At 38.8% G+C, this 12,833-nt stretch overlaps 1 protein-coding gene across 4 annotated transcripts in view; it reads left to right on the top strand.

The window, feature by feature from the left end:
* MRRF (mitochondrial ribosome recycling factor) overlaps nt 1-12,833 on the top strand; it is a 53,293-nt gene that overhangs the window by 4,460 nt on the left and 36,000 nt on the right. For 3 of the 4 annotated variants that reach the window (XM_057721125.1, XM_057721122.1, XM_057721123.1), the window contains 3 exons: nt 351-562; nt 7,591-7,746; nt 11,719-11,837. In XM_057721125.1, coding sequence (XP_057577108.1) covers nt 379-562; nt 7,591-7,746; nt 11,719-11,837 — 459 coding nt within the window. In that variant the 5' untranslated portion in view covers nt 351-378. The remainder of the gene's footprint in view (nt 1-350; nt 563-7,590; nt 7,747-11,718; nt 11,838-12,833) is intronic. The other variant, XM_057721124.1, reaches the window with a different exon arrangement.

The raw sequence follows: 12,833 nt of genomic DNA, 5'->3' as shown, positions 1-12,833 counted from the left end.
CATCATTAAGGGTGTAGGCTGCTGTGCATTTACTTAACTCTGTTCCCTGTGTGCTAAGAGGCATTTGCTGTAGTGGAAAAAACACGGCAGTCCTGCAGACTGTGAGCAAGTTACTTAAATCTCTGTGAGCCTCAGTTTCTTCCTAGTGTAAAGTGGGGCTAATCATATTTCCTTGTGCAGCTGTTGGGAGGAGGTTTAGAGATAATGTATTTAAGTTTCCTAGCACATAGCTCAAAACTGATTGATAGGCTCAGCTGATAGGGTTTGCTTGCTAACTGGTACAGATTATTTTCTGAAGTTGTAATAGGGTCTCTTTTACTTAGATCTCCTTTTTGTCTTGTTCTTTTTAGTGGATGTTCACAAGAATTGTCTTCAGTTATGGCCTTGGGTTTAAGGTGCTTCCGCTTGGTCCACCCTGCCTTTTGCAACTCCCTTGCAGCCTTGATCAGACCTGTTTCAGAAGTTACGCTGAAGACAGTGAGTGGAAGACAGAATGACCATGGGCGATACACAGCCTATCCAGTTGTACCAGTCCGTCATTTTGCTACCAAGAAAGCCAAAGGTAGAGGCATGACCTCCTTACCCGTCTTATATTTAGCCCTTGAATTATCATAGCTGGAACGGATCTCAGAGATGTTCTGAGTTTCTCGCCATGCCTCATGAGGCACTGGTGTCTCAGGTGGTTCATTTGATTAGCTTAAAAGGTCACAGTGTCAGAGATGGTATTAGATCCTAGGGTCTGTTTTCTCATTGCCATGCTGCCTCATATGTTACCATGGCTCAGAAAATGGCTAATTTCTTTGAGATTTAGAATTAGAGGTATAAGTGCCAAGCAAACCAGAATACTTTTGGCAGGGATCAACCTGTTTTCTCCATATAGGAAGAACAGTGTTGGAAGTAAAATTAAAAGCAGAAGGTTGTTGGGTGAGGAGGTATTAGAGCCGTGGATTTAGAAGGATGATCTTAATGGCTTATGTCATCCAAGAATGAGACTTTGATATAACTCAGGTCTCAGCTTAAATGTCACTTCCTCAGGGAAGCCTTCCCTGACCTCTTCGGCTGGGTCAGGTCCCTTGTTACATGCACTTGTGCACACTGCTATTTTACCTTTGATGTACTTAAGCACAGCTCTCATTAATTAATTAACTTTAGCATTGATTATTGTTTGTTATGTCTTGCGTCCTGTGAGGATGAAGTCTATGTTTTTCTTGTTCAGCAGCTAACAAGGCCTGACACATAGTACGTATCAAAAATTTTTGTTGAAGGAATGAATGCGTGACAAAAACTTGTCAAGCAGACCTGCTATTTGCAGTGGTGGGTCAGGGAGTCCACTCCCCAGGATGGTGCTTGAAATATGCTACTGAATATTTTTCTCACTGCTTTTCTTTCATGGTTTCATGCAGACCTTCTCCTTTCCTGTTAAGAAGAAGATTAACACGTTGCTGAAAAGAGCATTAATGCATAGAAGACTTATATTCAGTTAATAGCGATAATAGTAATAACTTTTGATATGCAGGTTCAAATAATCAGGTTATTTTTCTAGGCTATCATCATTTTTGTCACTTTTGTATACAGTGTTTTTTAAAGTGAAGTTTTGAGTTATGTATACAGAAAAGTACGTACATAGATTGTAAGTCTATGGCTCAGTGAATTTTCACAAAGTGAACACAACCCTGTAACCATCACCGAGATTAAGATATAGAACATGACTTATACTCTGGAAGCTTCCCTTCAAAAGACAACCCCCTCTCTTGACTTTAACACCACAGATTCATTTTTCTTTTTTTGAACTCAGGATGTATTCTTTCATGCCTGGCTTCTTTTTTTTAATTAATTAATTAATTTAATTTATTGGCTGTGTTGGGTCTTTTTTGCTGTGTGCGGGCTTTCTTTAGTTGCAATGAGTGGGGGCTACTCTTCGTTGTAGTGTGCGGGCTCCTCATTGCCGTGGCTTCTCTTGTTTCAGAGCACGGGCTCTAGGCACGTGGGCTTCGTCGTTGCAGCACATGGGCTCAATAGTTGTGGCTCATGGGCTTAGTTGCTCCCCGGCATGTGGGATCTTCCTGGAGCAGGGATTGAACCCATGTCTCCTGCATTGGCAGGCGGATTCTTAACCGCTGCGCCACCTAGGACATGCCTGGCTTCTTTTGATAACAATCTACATGTGAGATTTGTCTATATTGTTGCCTGTAGTAGTTGTTGGTACATTTTTATTTCTTTAGAGTACCCCCATGAATGCATACACCATGATTTATATATGTTTTCTATAGCTGATGGATATTTGAGTTGCTTCCAGTTTTGAGCTAAAATAAGTAATGCTGCTACGAACATGCATTTTGGTGCCCATACGTATGCCTTTCTGTTGGGTGTATACCAAGAAGAGGGATTGCTGAGCCTTTGGTTATGCATATATTATTCAGTTTCAGTTCAGTGTCAGAACATAACAGTTCTCCCAAGTAGTTATGTCAGGTTACACTTCTCCCCAGAGTGTTTTAGCTTTCTATTTGCTAAACATCCACTGTATACTCGTGAACACTTGGTATGGTCAGCCTTTTTATTCTAGCTATTCTGATGTGTGTGCAGTTGTGTCTTATTATGGTTTTAATTTATATTTTGCTGATGAGTAGTCACGGTGAGCACCTTTTATTTGTTTATTGGTTGTTTGGATATCCTCTTTCCAGTCTTTTGGCCATTTAAAAAAATTGACGTAAGAATTTTTATGTATTCTAAAGGTGAGACTTCAGAATATATATGTATTGCTGATAGTAATTGCCTTTTCACTATGTTTTTTGATGAACAGTTCTTAATTTTAATGTAGTCCAGTTTATCAATCTTTTTCTTTTGAGTCGTGCTCTTTTCTTCCTATTTAAGAAAATTTCCCCTACCTAAGATCATAAATATATGCTGTATTTTATACAAGATTCTTTGTTTTTTTATATCTTTTTAAAAATTATGTGTTCTATTTGGTTGCTGGTGAATAGGAATACTTTTGATAATTGTACATTGATCTTGTATCTTGGAACTTTGCTGAACTCTTTTATTAGATCTGTTGTTTGTATATTCTTTTGGATTTTCTAGGTAGATTATTAAAATACCTGTATTTAATGACAGCTTTGTTTTTCCCTTCTCAATCTATATACCACATACCTTTTATTTCTTTTCTCTCTCTTCCCTTCCTCTCTTCCTCCCTCCCTCCCTCTCTTCCTTCCTTCCAGCTGCATTGTCTAGGAATTCTAATATGATTTGAATAAAAGTGATCATTGATAGTAGGCATCCTTGCTTTAATCTTGACTTTATAGTGAACACTTCTTATGTGTTAACATCAGGAATTATGTTTGCTTTTCTTTTTCAGTAGTCTCTCTTTTAAGCAAGCATCTTCTGTTCCTGTTTTGCTAAGAGTTTTTGTTTTGAATGGGTATTAAATTTTTATCAGTGTTCTTACTGCATTTATTGTGATCATTCTTTAAAATCTTTTAATCTGTTAATGTGGTGACTCTACATCAGTAGCCTTTTCTGATGTTAAACCACTTTTGCATTCTTGGTGTAAGCCCTCCTTGTTCTTGGCATGTAATGTTTATGTACATTGCTTCATACATAATCTGTATATACATTGCTGGATTTGGTTTGCTAATATTAATTTAGGGCTTTTGAGTCTATATTTGTATATGAGATTAGTCTTAATACAGCTTTGTGATACTGTTGGGCATAACTTCCTAGTATTATCCTTGTCTGGTTTTGGTGTCAAGACTATGTTAGTCTCATAATGTGAGTTGGGGAGTTGATCTTTCTCTTTTAATGGGATGGTCTGTATAAAATCAGGATTATCAGTTCCTTGCACGATTGGTAGAACTTACCTGTAAAATTATCTGGATTTGGTATTGTGTGTGTGCATGTGTGTGTGTAGACTTTAAATCATTGATTCCATTTCTTTAATGATTATGAAGCTGCTTTGATTTTCTCTCTCTTTTTTGTTTCTTTTAGCTGTGCCACGTGGCCTGCGGGATCTCAGTTCCCTGACCAGGGATTAAACCCAGGCCACGGCAGTGAAAGCCCGGAATCCTAACCACTAGGCAACCAGGGGACTCCCCGATTTTCTCTTTTTTCTTGAATTAGTTTTATTAAATTATATGTTTGTAGGAAGTTCTTGGCATAAAGTTGTCCATAATGGTCTCTTAAGATTATTAAAATCTCTACTGTTTTGGTGACTGTGTCCCCTTTTTTTTCCTTAATATTATTTATTTGTGTCCCCTGTATAAATCAATTACAGTATGCTTGACAGAAGTTTGTCAATTTTATGCACCTTTTAAAAAAAGAGAGCTTTTGATCACGGTGACTAGTTTTGTTGATCAAATTTTCTATTTTTTAAAATTTGCTCAATTTATCAGTTATTAAGGAACGTATGTTGAAATCTACTATGATGGTCATCAATTTCTCCTTTTAATTCTGAGGCTGTGTTACTGAGTATATTTAAGCTTAGAATTATCTCTTTCTGGTGAATTGTTTCTATTATCATTATGAAGTGCTCATTATTTCTAATAATGCATTTTGTTTTAAAATCAATTTTGTCTTATACTAATATAACTACACCAGACTTCTTTGATTAATATTTGCCAGGGTTATAATTTTCTCATGCCTATACATTAAACTTTCTGTGATCTTATGTTTTTATAAAACCTCTTGTATATATTGTATATGACTAGATTAAAAAAAGATCTTACTGAGAATCTCTAACTTTTAACAGGTTCTTTGCTCTGCTTATATTTATTGTGATGACTGAGTACTTGTATTTCTATTATTTTGTACTATCTCTTTACTGAGGTTTTCTTTGTTTCTTTTCTCCTTTCTAGTGGGTTAATCAAGTTTCTTTAGTCTTCTTTTTTTCATCTCTGCTGATTTGGAAGGTATGAGGGTGAGTCAAAAATTATCCACACTCCAGTAATATTAAAACTTCTATAAATTCTACAGCCAGAGTGCAGATAACTTTTGACTCACACTCGTATGTTGATACATTCTATTTCTTATTGTTTTGGTGGTTACTTTTCTTTTTTATGTTTTTATAAAAATAAAAAAGCATCTATAGAAAAGTGCAGTTATCATAAGCAAATAGCTTGATAATTTCACTTATGTAATTTTTACTTATCAGCACCCAAACCCAAAACAAGAGCATTCCTAGCACGTCAAAAATGCCCTTTTGTTCCCTTCCAGTAACTTACCACCTTCTACCTTTTGCAGGTAATTATTATCCTAACTGCTGCTGACACTGATTATTTTGTTTGTTTGTTTTTTGCTTTTTAGGATTTTTTTTTATTATGGTAAACATACAATTTTTACCATTTTAATAATGTGGAGTGTTGCAGTTGAGTGACATTAAGTACATTCACAATGTTGTGCAGCCTCACCACTATCCATTTCCAGAACATTTTCATCTTCCCAAACAGAAACTCTACCCATGACACAGTAACTCTTCATACCCCTCTTCCCCCACTGCCTAGTAACCTCGATTTTACCTTCTGTCTCTATGAATCTGACTGCTCTAGGTACCTCATATAAGTAAACTCATACGACATTTGTCCTTTTGCACATGGCAAATTTTACTTAGCGTAATGTTTTCAAGATTCATCCACATTGCAGCGTAGATCACAACGTCATCCCTTTTTGTGGCTGAAAATATTCCATTGTATGGATATACCACATTTTGTTTATCCACTCATCTGTGGGTTTTTTTTTTTAGTTCTTATTTGGCTGTGCGAGGGACATGGATTAGTTTTGTCTGTTATACTGTTTAGTATATGTTATTGTACCTGGATTTTGCACTGTACAGTCTGGCTTCTTGTTTCTGGCCTCTTTGCTTAACATTATGTGTGTGAGTTTCATTTAAATTCTTCTGTGTAGTTGTACATCTTCTTATGGTTATATAATATTTCATTCATAAACTATATTTAGCCATTCTAATATTGATGGGCATAACTTAAAATTTCTAACATGCGTACTTGGTTTAAGACTAAAGTTGAAGATATTATTTCTGTTGTTTCTGGCTTCTATTGTTGCTCTTGGAAATTATTTCTAGCTTGTATTGTCACTGTTATTCTAAATTTTGATCCTTTATGGATAGTTTGTTTTTCCTCTTTGGCGGTTTCACAATCTTTGTCCTTGGTATTCTGCATTCACAAAATATCTAGGTATGACTTTACTTTTATTATCCTGTTTGGAACTTGTGTTTCTAAATCTGAAGATTCACCTCTTTCATCAATTCTGAAAATTCTAAGCCATTAGCCTGTTAACTGAAGAGCAGTGAGATTTCAAGCAAGATGGTGGGTGACACAAGTAAATAAATGTTCCCCCCAAAAAATCATTCTGCTGCTTAGTGGTTGGTTACTTTGGGCAAAACATTTAAATGGCTTGTGCCTCAGATTTCTCATCTGTAAAATGGGAACAATAATAAACTCTGTTCTTCCTACGTCAGAGAGCTGCTTTGAATATCAAATAGAAGAATGTTCTCGAAATTGCATTGCAAATTGTAATATGGTATACAGATAGCACAGGATCTAGCTCACTGTAGATGTTTAATAAAATTTGTTGTGAATGATCTCAATAAATGTTTGTTGATAAATAAACAGGTGTAGGATAATATCATTTAACTATTTTTTATTCTTTTTCTCCTTCTCACACCCTCCATAAAGAAATGCAAGAATATTTGTATTTCTCATGGGAGTGATCTATGCATATATACATTATAGATGGATATGAAAAATCACTATGATGGTTTAGATATAAAATAGAATTTTATTCAGTTCTCAGTATTGTTGGTTTTCTAAAATATAAGCCATTGTCACTATCACTGGTGGTGTTTAGTGTTGCTAAACTACTGATGTTCTTTTTGTCTGTACCAGCCATCAGATACTTTGCATATCCTTGTCTTAGGATTCACTTTTAAATGAGTTAATATATTTTCTGTATCTCCAATTACATTTTATGAAGACAGTTTAATGGAAAGTTTGTGGGTTTAAAGTTAGACAGATTTGGGACCAAACCGTGGCTTTACTGTTTCATGACCTTGTGACATTAGGCAAGTCACTTTACCTTTCTCATCTTCTGTTTATCTTTCTGAAGAATAAGGAATTCATTCACTTACGGAGTGTCTGCCATGTGGATAGTGCTCTTTTAGGTATTTGAATTACTTAATTTGTATCCTTGCAGCAACCTGGCAGTATAGATATTATTATTCCTATTTTATGGGAAAGGAACCTGATATCAGAAAAGTAGAGTAACTTGCTCAAGGTTGTAAATATGGGCTATAAGACACCCCTGGGGTGTCTCATTATAAAACCTGTGCTAAAAAAATAAATAAAATTAAAACAAAACAAAACAAAAAACCCCTGTGCTTTCACAATACCTGAGAAAGTGCTTTGCATGATGCTGGGAACCAGGTTGACAGTAAATGTAGACTCTTTTTTTAGGGCAGTGACAATGTGCTATAGTTTTCCAGCACTTGGCTTTTTTTCCCTGCACATAGTAAGCACTTCTTAACTCATTGTTTATTGTCTCTGCTTATGCTGCTGTTTTTTAACTCATTGAATGTTGACTTTCTAGCCAAAGGGAAAGGACAGTCCCAAACCAGGGTGAATCTTAACACTGCCTTGGTTGAAGATATAATCAGCTTGGAAGAGGTGGATGAAGAAATGAAGTCTGTGATAGAAGCGCTCAAGGATAATTTCAATAAGACTGTCAATATAAGGACCTCACCAGGTTAGTGACTGAACCCGTGTTTTGGAGAGGGGCATAGCGGAAGGACTGTGACTTTGGCAGAGCTGAATTTTACTCCTAGCTTCATCACTTACTAACTGGTGACCTCGGGCAGTTACTTTACTTCTCTGGTCTTCACTTTCCTTGTCTGAGTCCTACCTTCTAGCTTTGGGATGGGTATGAACATAAATGAGGTAATGTGTGTAGTGGTTCTAGCACAGTGCCCAGCACATAGTAACTCTGCGTTTATCCATTTAGCAAATACTTGTCCGCTATGAACTAGGCATTGTGCTGGTACACAGTGAACAAAAATAGGCATGGTCTTTGCTCGCATGGAATTATACCCTCAAAAAATGTGAATTTTATTATTACTGTACTCTATAAACACCTGTAGGTATTTAGTCTCATAGTAACTGACATCTTTGGTCTGATTTTTCCAATTTGTCCTATTTGGCCGTTCTTACCCCTTCCTGGGAACCAACTGGCGGCAGACCTGCCCACCTGAGGCATTTCTCTACCCCTGAGCTTGACCAGGAAGATTCTGTTTGGGTTAATAACTTCCTGAAAGTGGCTTTTCTAAGTGGGAAATGTCAGAACTGTCTAGGAGAACTGTTTGCAGATGTGATGGAAGAAGTGAGTTGTCAGCTAATGGTGCAGGCAGGCAGGAAAAATCCAATTGCTGTTAAATTGGCCTTTTGGAAATTGTCATTATCTTAGAGTCAAGCCCCGGACCCCCTCAGAAAGTATCGGTGGGAGCTCGTGCTGCTCCCACTCACGTCTTGCTTGGGGTAGTTCATAAGGAACCTGGAAGATCTTTCATGAACTTGTTCTTAAGGAAACCAGGTGAAAAATATATGGCTCCATTTATAAACACCAGCAGAAATATACAGAGTTCAGAGACGAGAGCCAGTGTGAAACCAGAAGACCATTCCGTCATTTGTCAGCCCTGGACTGGGGCATTTCTGCCTTTGCTGACAGTAGAGCGTGCCATTCAATCTCTCCCAACTGTTTATTTTAAACTTGCTTATTATTTTAGGTATGAAGCTGATAAAGTGCTTTGTCTCCCCTGTGCTTTCTGGCCTGTTAACATTCTGTAGCCGAAACCAGAGAGCAGTTTGAGAGGAGCTCAGGGAGAAATGTGATACTTAAAATTAGCCAGCAAGCTCTACTCTTGTTGAACTTAAAAAGATGATGGGCCTGAAAAGAGGGTGGGAGTGTAATTTGTTAAATGTTAACCTCTGCAGAAATGAGGGGCAGGGATGAAGCTGAGGGAGATTCTCACTGGGGACAGATTGAGGGAAAGGATTTGGTGCATTATGTCGATACAGATTTAGGGAATGGGAACCACCACAACTGCACACTGCAAAGCCCAGGTTGGGACTTCTGTGGCAGAGGATCTTATGGCAAATCAGGAAGGCTGAGTTAAGATCCATTTTCAGAAGGCCTCCCGTTGGTATTTCCTCTTTGCTTCTTTCTCTTCAGGGTTATGTTTGTGCAGTGTTCTGTGTAGAACTTGGGGCCATGAAGAGACTGGGTAAAACAGGCTGAACTTAGCCAGTCTTTTATTTTATTTTAGCCAGATTCTTCTGTATCATCTTTCATTACTGTCTGAACCAGCAGGCACTTTTCCTCTTATACCTCCATCTATGTACCGGCGATTTCTATCTCCAAGATAGTTGATTGCTTTTAATAGTTGTCTGAAAGTCAGGTTTATTTCTTTAATTCATTCTTGTCCTCTCATTTGTTCATCCATCCATCCATACATTCATTTCTTCATCAGAGCATTACTGAGCACTTGTTCTGTGCTGATTAATAGGTGCTATAGATACAAAGAGAAAAGACATTGTCCCCACCTTCCAAGAGCCTAGATCCTAATGTGAAGAGACAGGCAAGTCAACCAACATGTGTAAAACCATACAGTGAAGCAGAGTGGTGAAGACCATGGCTTTGGAGTTGATCAGACCTGGGTTTGAATTCAGGCTCCATTTTTAAGAGCTCTTGTGACCTTGGACAAGTTATTCTCTGTGCCTCAGTTTCCACATCTGTAAAATGGTGGAACTGTCTCATAGGGTTATTGTGATAATGAAAGCAAATAAATTACAGAAAGCACTCAGCACCATGTCTTGCCATGGGAAACATTCAGTAAATATTGGTTGCCGTTATTATAGAAGTGTGCTCCTCGGGAGCTCATAAAGGGGTTTGTAATCCAGCCAGGGAGGTCAGACAGGATTTCTGAGATTAGATGCCCTCATAGGTGAGTGGTAAAGAGTGGGCAGGAGTTATCTGAGCAGAGAAGGGCATCTGCAGTAGAAAGAAAACTGTATGCCCAGGATCTCAAGGCCAGAGAGAACAGGCTATATTAGAGAAATTGTAAGTAGCTTAGTTTGCTTAAAATCTAGGGGAAAATTGAGAAGTAAGAATAATAGTTGGCATTTATTGGGCACTTGTATATGCCAGGACACAGTTAGAAGTGCTTTCTGTAAACTCTTTCATTTAACCCACCTGACAACTCTGTGAGATAGGTATGATTTTAATGCCCCATTTAGAAATCAGGAAACAGACACCCAAAAGGTGGAAGGGACCTTCCCAAGGTCACACAGTCAGGAAGTGGCAGGGTTGGTATTTGAACCCAGGTCATTGGTCTTCAGAATCATGGACTTTTCCAGATTGAAGCCAGTGGTGTCAACAGCCTTCTGTCTTGTGATGGCATTGAATTGAGTTGAGTACTGTGCTTCAAATCAGGTCTTTGGGCCATAGTATGGTACTGCATTATTCTGACAACAATTTGCCAGGACAACTCCCAATTTGTTTAAAAGACCGACCCTCCCCCCTCCCCCCCCCCACTCTTCGTGTATCAGAATGAGCCCTCTGTGAGTGGTTCTTAAAGTGAATGGTAAGGTTTTCTTCTAGTTCTCATTTGCATGGGAAATCAGTGAGTTTGAATAATGCCCCTTTTCCATCCGTAACTATATGCTTGCCTTCTTGACAAGAAAATTTTGTGCAGGGTTTTCCATAATTCAGATATGGACGAAGATCAGATCCAGGATAACAGTGAAGTGGTAATAGTTGGTGGGTTTTTTTTGTTTTTTTCTTCCTAAAGGGAATCTAAGTGCCAAAATCAAGGTGGTGTAAGGGAACAGTTCCAAACCTGGCTGAATGTCAGAAACATGTGGTGATCTTTAAAAAAAAACTACACGTTTCCCCCCCCAAATCACAGGCTCCCAAGCCCCTACAGAGTCAGGGTCTCTGGGGGTGAATCTAAATTAAAAAGAACCCTGGGGGTTCTGAGGCACAGCCAAATTTGAGTTCCACTGATAATGGAGAGAGCCTTGATTAGAATTGGAAGTAAGCAACCTGAGTTGGGGCATGGCGCTCACTCCTTTTTCCTTTTGTTAGCTCTATGATTTGGACCATTTAACCTCCCCAAGTCTCTCTCTGGTATAAAGTGGAGACAGTGATAGTGTTATAGACTAGTTGTGAAAACTAAAAGGACGAGTAAGAGGTAGCTATTTTTATGTTTACTTTTTGGTGCCTATTGTAGACTTGCTTCTTTATATTTAGTTATAACTTTCACTTTAATCCTGTAAGGTAGTTATTTTTTAATTGAGTTGGAAACCAAAGTACCTAGAAGATAATTGCGTGAGGTTTCATGTTAGTAAGTGGCAACATTGCTGGAGGGGTGACCAACTCTTTCCAGGTTTAGCTTTCAAAGCCCTGTGTCACAGGAAAGCACTCAGGGCCAGGCACACCAGGACCGTTGGCCACCCTGGTGCTGGTAAGGAATTCCAGCCTAGGTTTGTCAGCATTTCAGAGCTCTTTCCGTCACGTGATGCCGCTGCTCCCATGAAAGCCACTTGAACCGTCTTGCCATGTTAAAAAGGGATCCCTAGTTGAATCTGAATTGCTAGAGACTTAGATGCAGGGCTACTAAAGTCCTTCCAAATTCTAAGACTCTTGATTTAATTTTTCTTATAGGATCCCTTGATCATATCACTGTGGCAACTGCTGATGGGAAGTTTGCTCTAAACCAGATTGGCCAGATCTCCATGAAGTCGCCACAGCTGATTTTGGTGAATATGGCCGGCTTCCCAGAGGTAAGGTGGCCTTGCTGAAAGGGTCCCTCTCTATGGTCTCTTTTGGAATGCAGGAGGTTGAGTCAGGTCAGAAGGAAGCATTCCCTCCAGTTTGGGATGAAACAAGAGAGAAGGTGTAACAAAGGGAACTTAAGGATAAGAAAAGCCCTCTTCCTATTTCTAAATTCCTTTTCTGTTTAACTCAGATGCTATAGAGGCCAGGCAAGTAATTTGAATACTGACACAGGCCCCTTCTAAGACAAGCAACAGTGGCAATGCAGTGACTGGAGGGGCTGGAGTAAACTGTAGAGCCTGTGCCCTGTCTGAAGGGAGCAGCCTGTGCCCAGGCAGAAATGTAGGCCTGGTAATCAGAAGAAGCCAGTAACCCAAATTTTTATGTTAGATCTTTGTTAAATGTTGATAACTACTTCCCTTTTTTGTGTGTTTTATTTTAAGACTATGGCAAAATATAATGGGCCACATTTGGTCTGTGGGCCACCAGTCTGTGACTTTTGCATTAGTATTTGGAGCAGACCTTCCAGGAATTCACATTCCTTTTAAACTTGACTGACCAGTGCAGAATATTGCACAGAGCACAGTGTTTTCAGGGCTGGAAGCTGGGTTGCTTTAGATCATTGCAACTTGGAGGCTATGATTTTAAGTCTGGTTGAGGAAGATAAATGGGCTTTTCCTTCTTGGTCCAGTGGGAATTGACCTGGATTGGGGATCCTTGAGGGCCTGGAATCTGGTCTCACCTCTCCCACCAGCTGGCTGTTTGACCTTGTGTAAGTTGCACCACTCTCTGGGTCTCCATTTCCTCATCTGTTAGCATGAGGTGAAGGAATCTGAAGTCTCTCCCTATTCTGATGGTCTTTTTCAGTAGTTCTAGCCCAAAGACAGAGACCAAAGTTGAACCTGCTGAATTTGACAAACTGGGGTAGAGATATGAGTAAGAGAAAGCCCTTGCTATGAACAGACTGTTTCAGATCCGAGGGCTCTTGTAGCTGATGTGCCAGG

The sequence above is a fragment of the Hippopotamus amphibius genome, chromosome 2, assembly GCF_030028045.1.
Source record: "Hippopotamus amphibius kiboko isolate mHipAmp2 chromosome 2, mHipAmp2.hap2, whole genome shotgun sequence".
Lineage (NCBI taxonomy): Eukaryota > Metazoa > Chordata > Mammalia > Artiodactyla > Hippopotamidae > Hippopotamus > Hippopotamus amphibius.
Note: the sequence above shows the minus strand (reverse complement) of the source record. Positions and strands in the feature narration are given on the sequence as shown.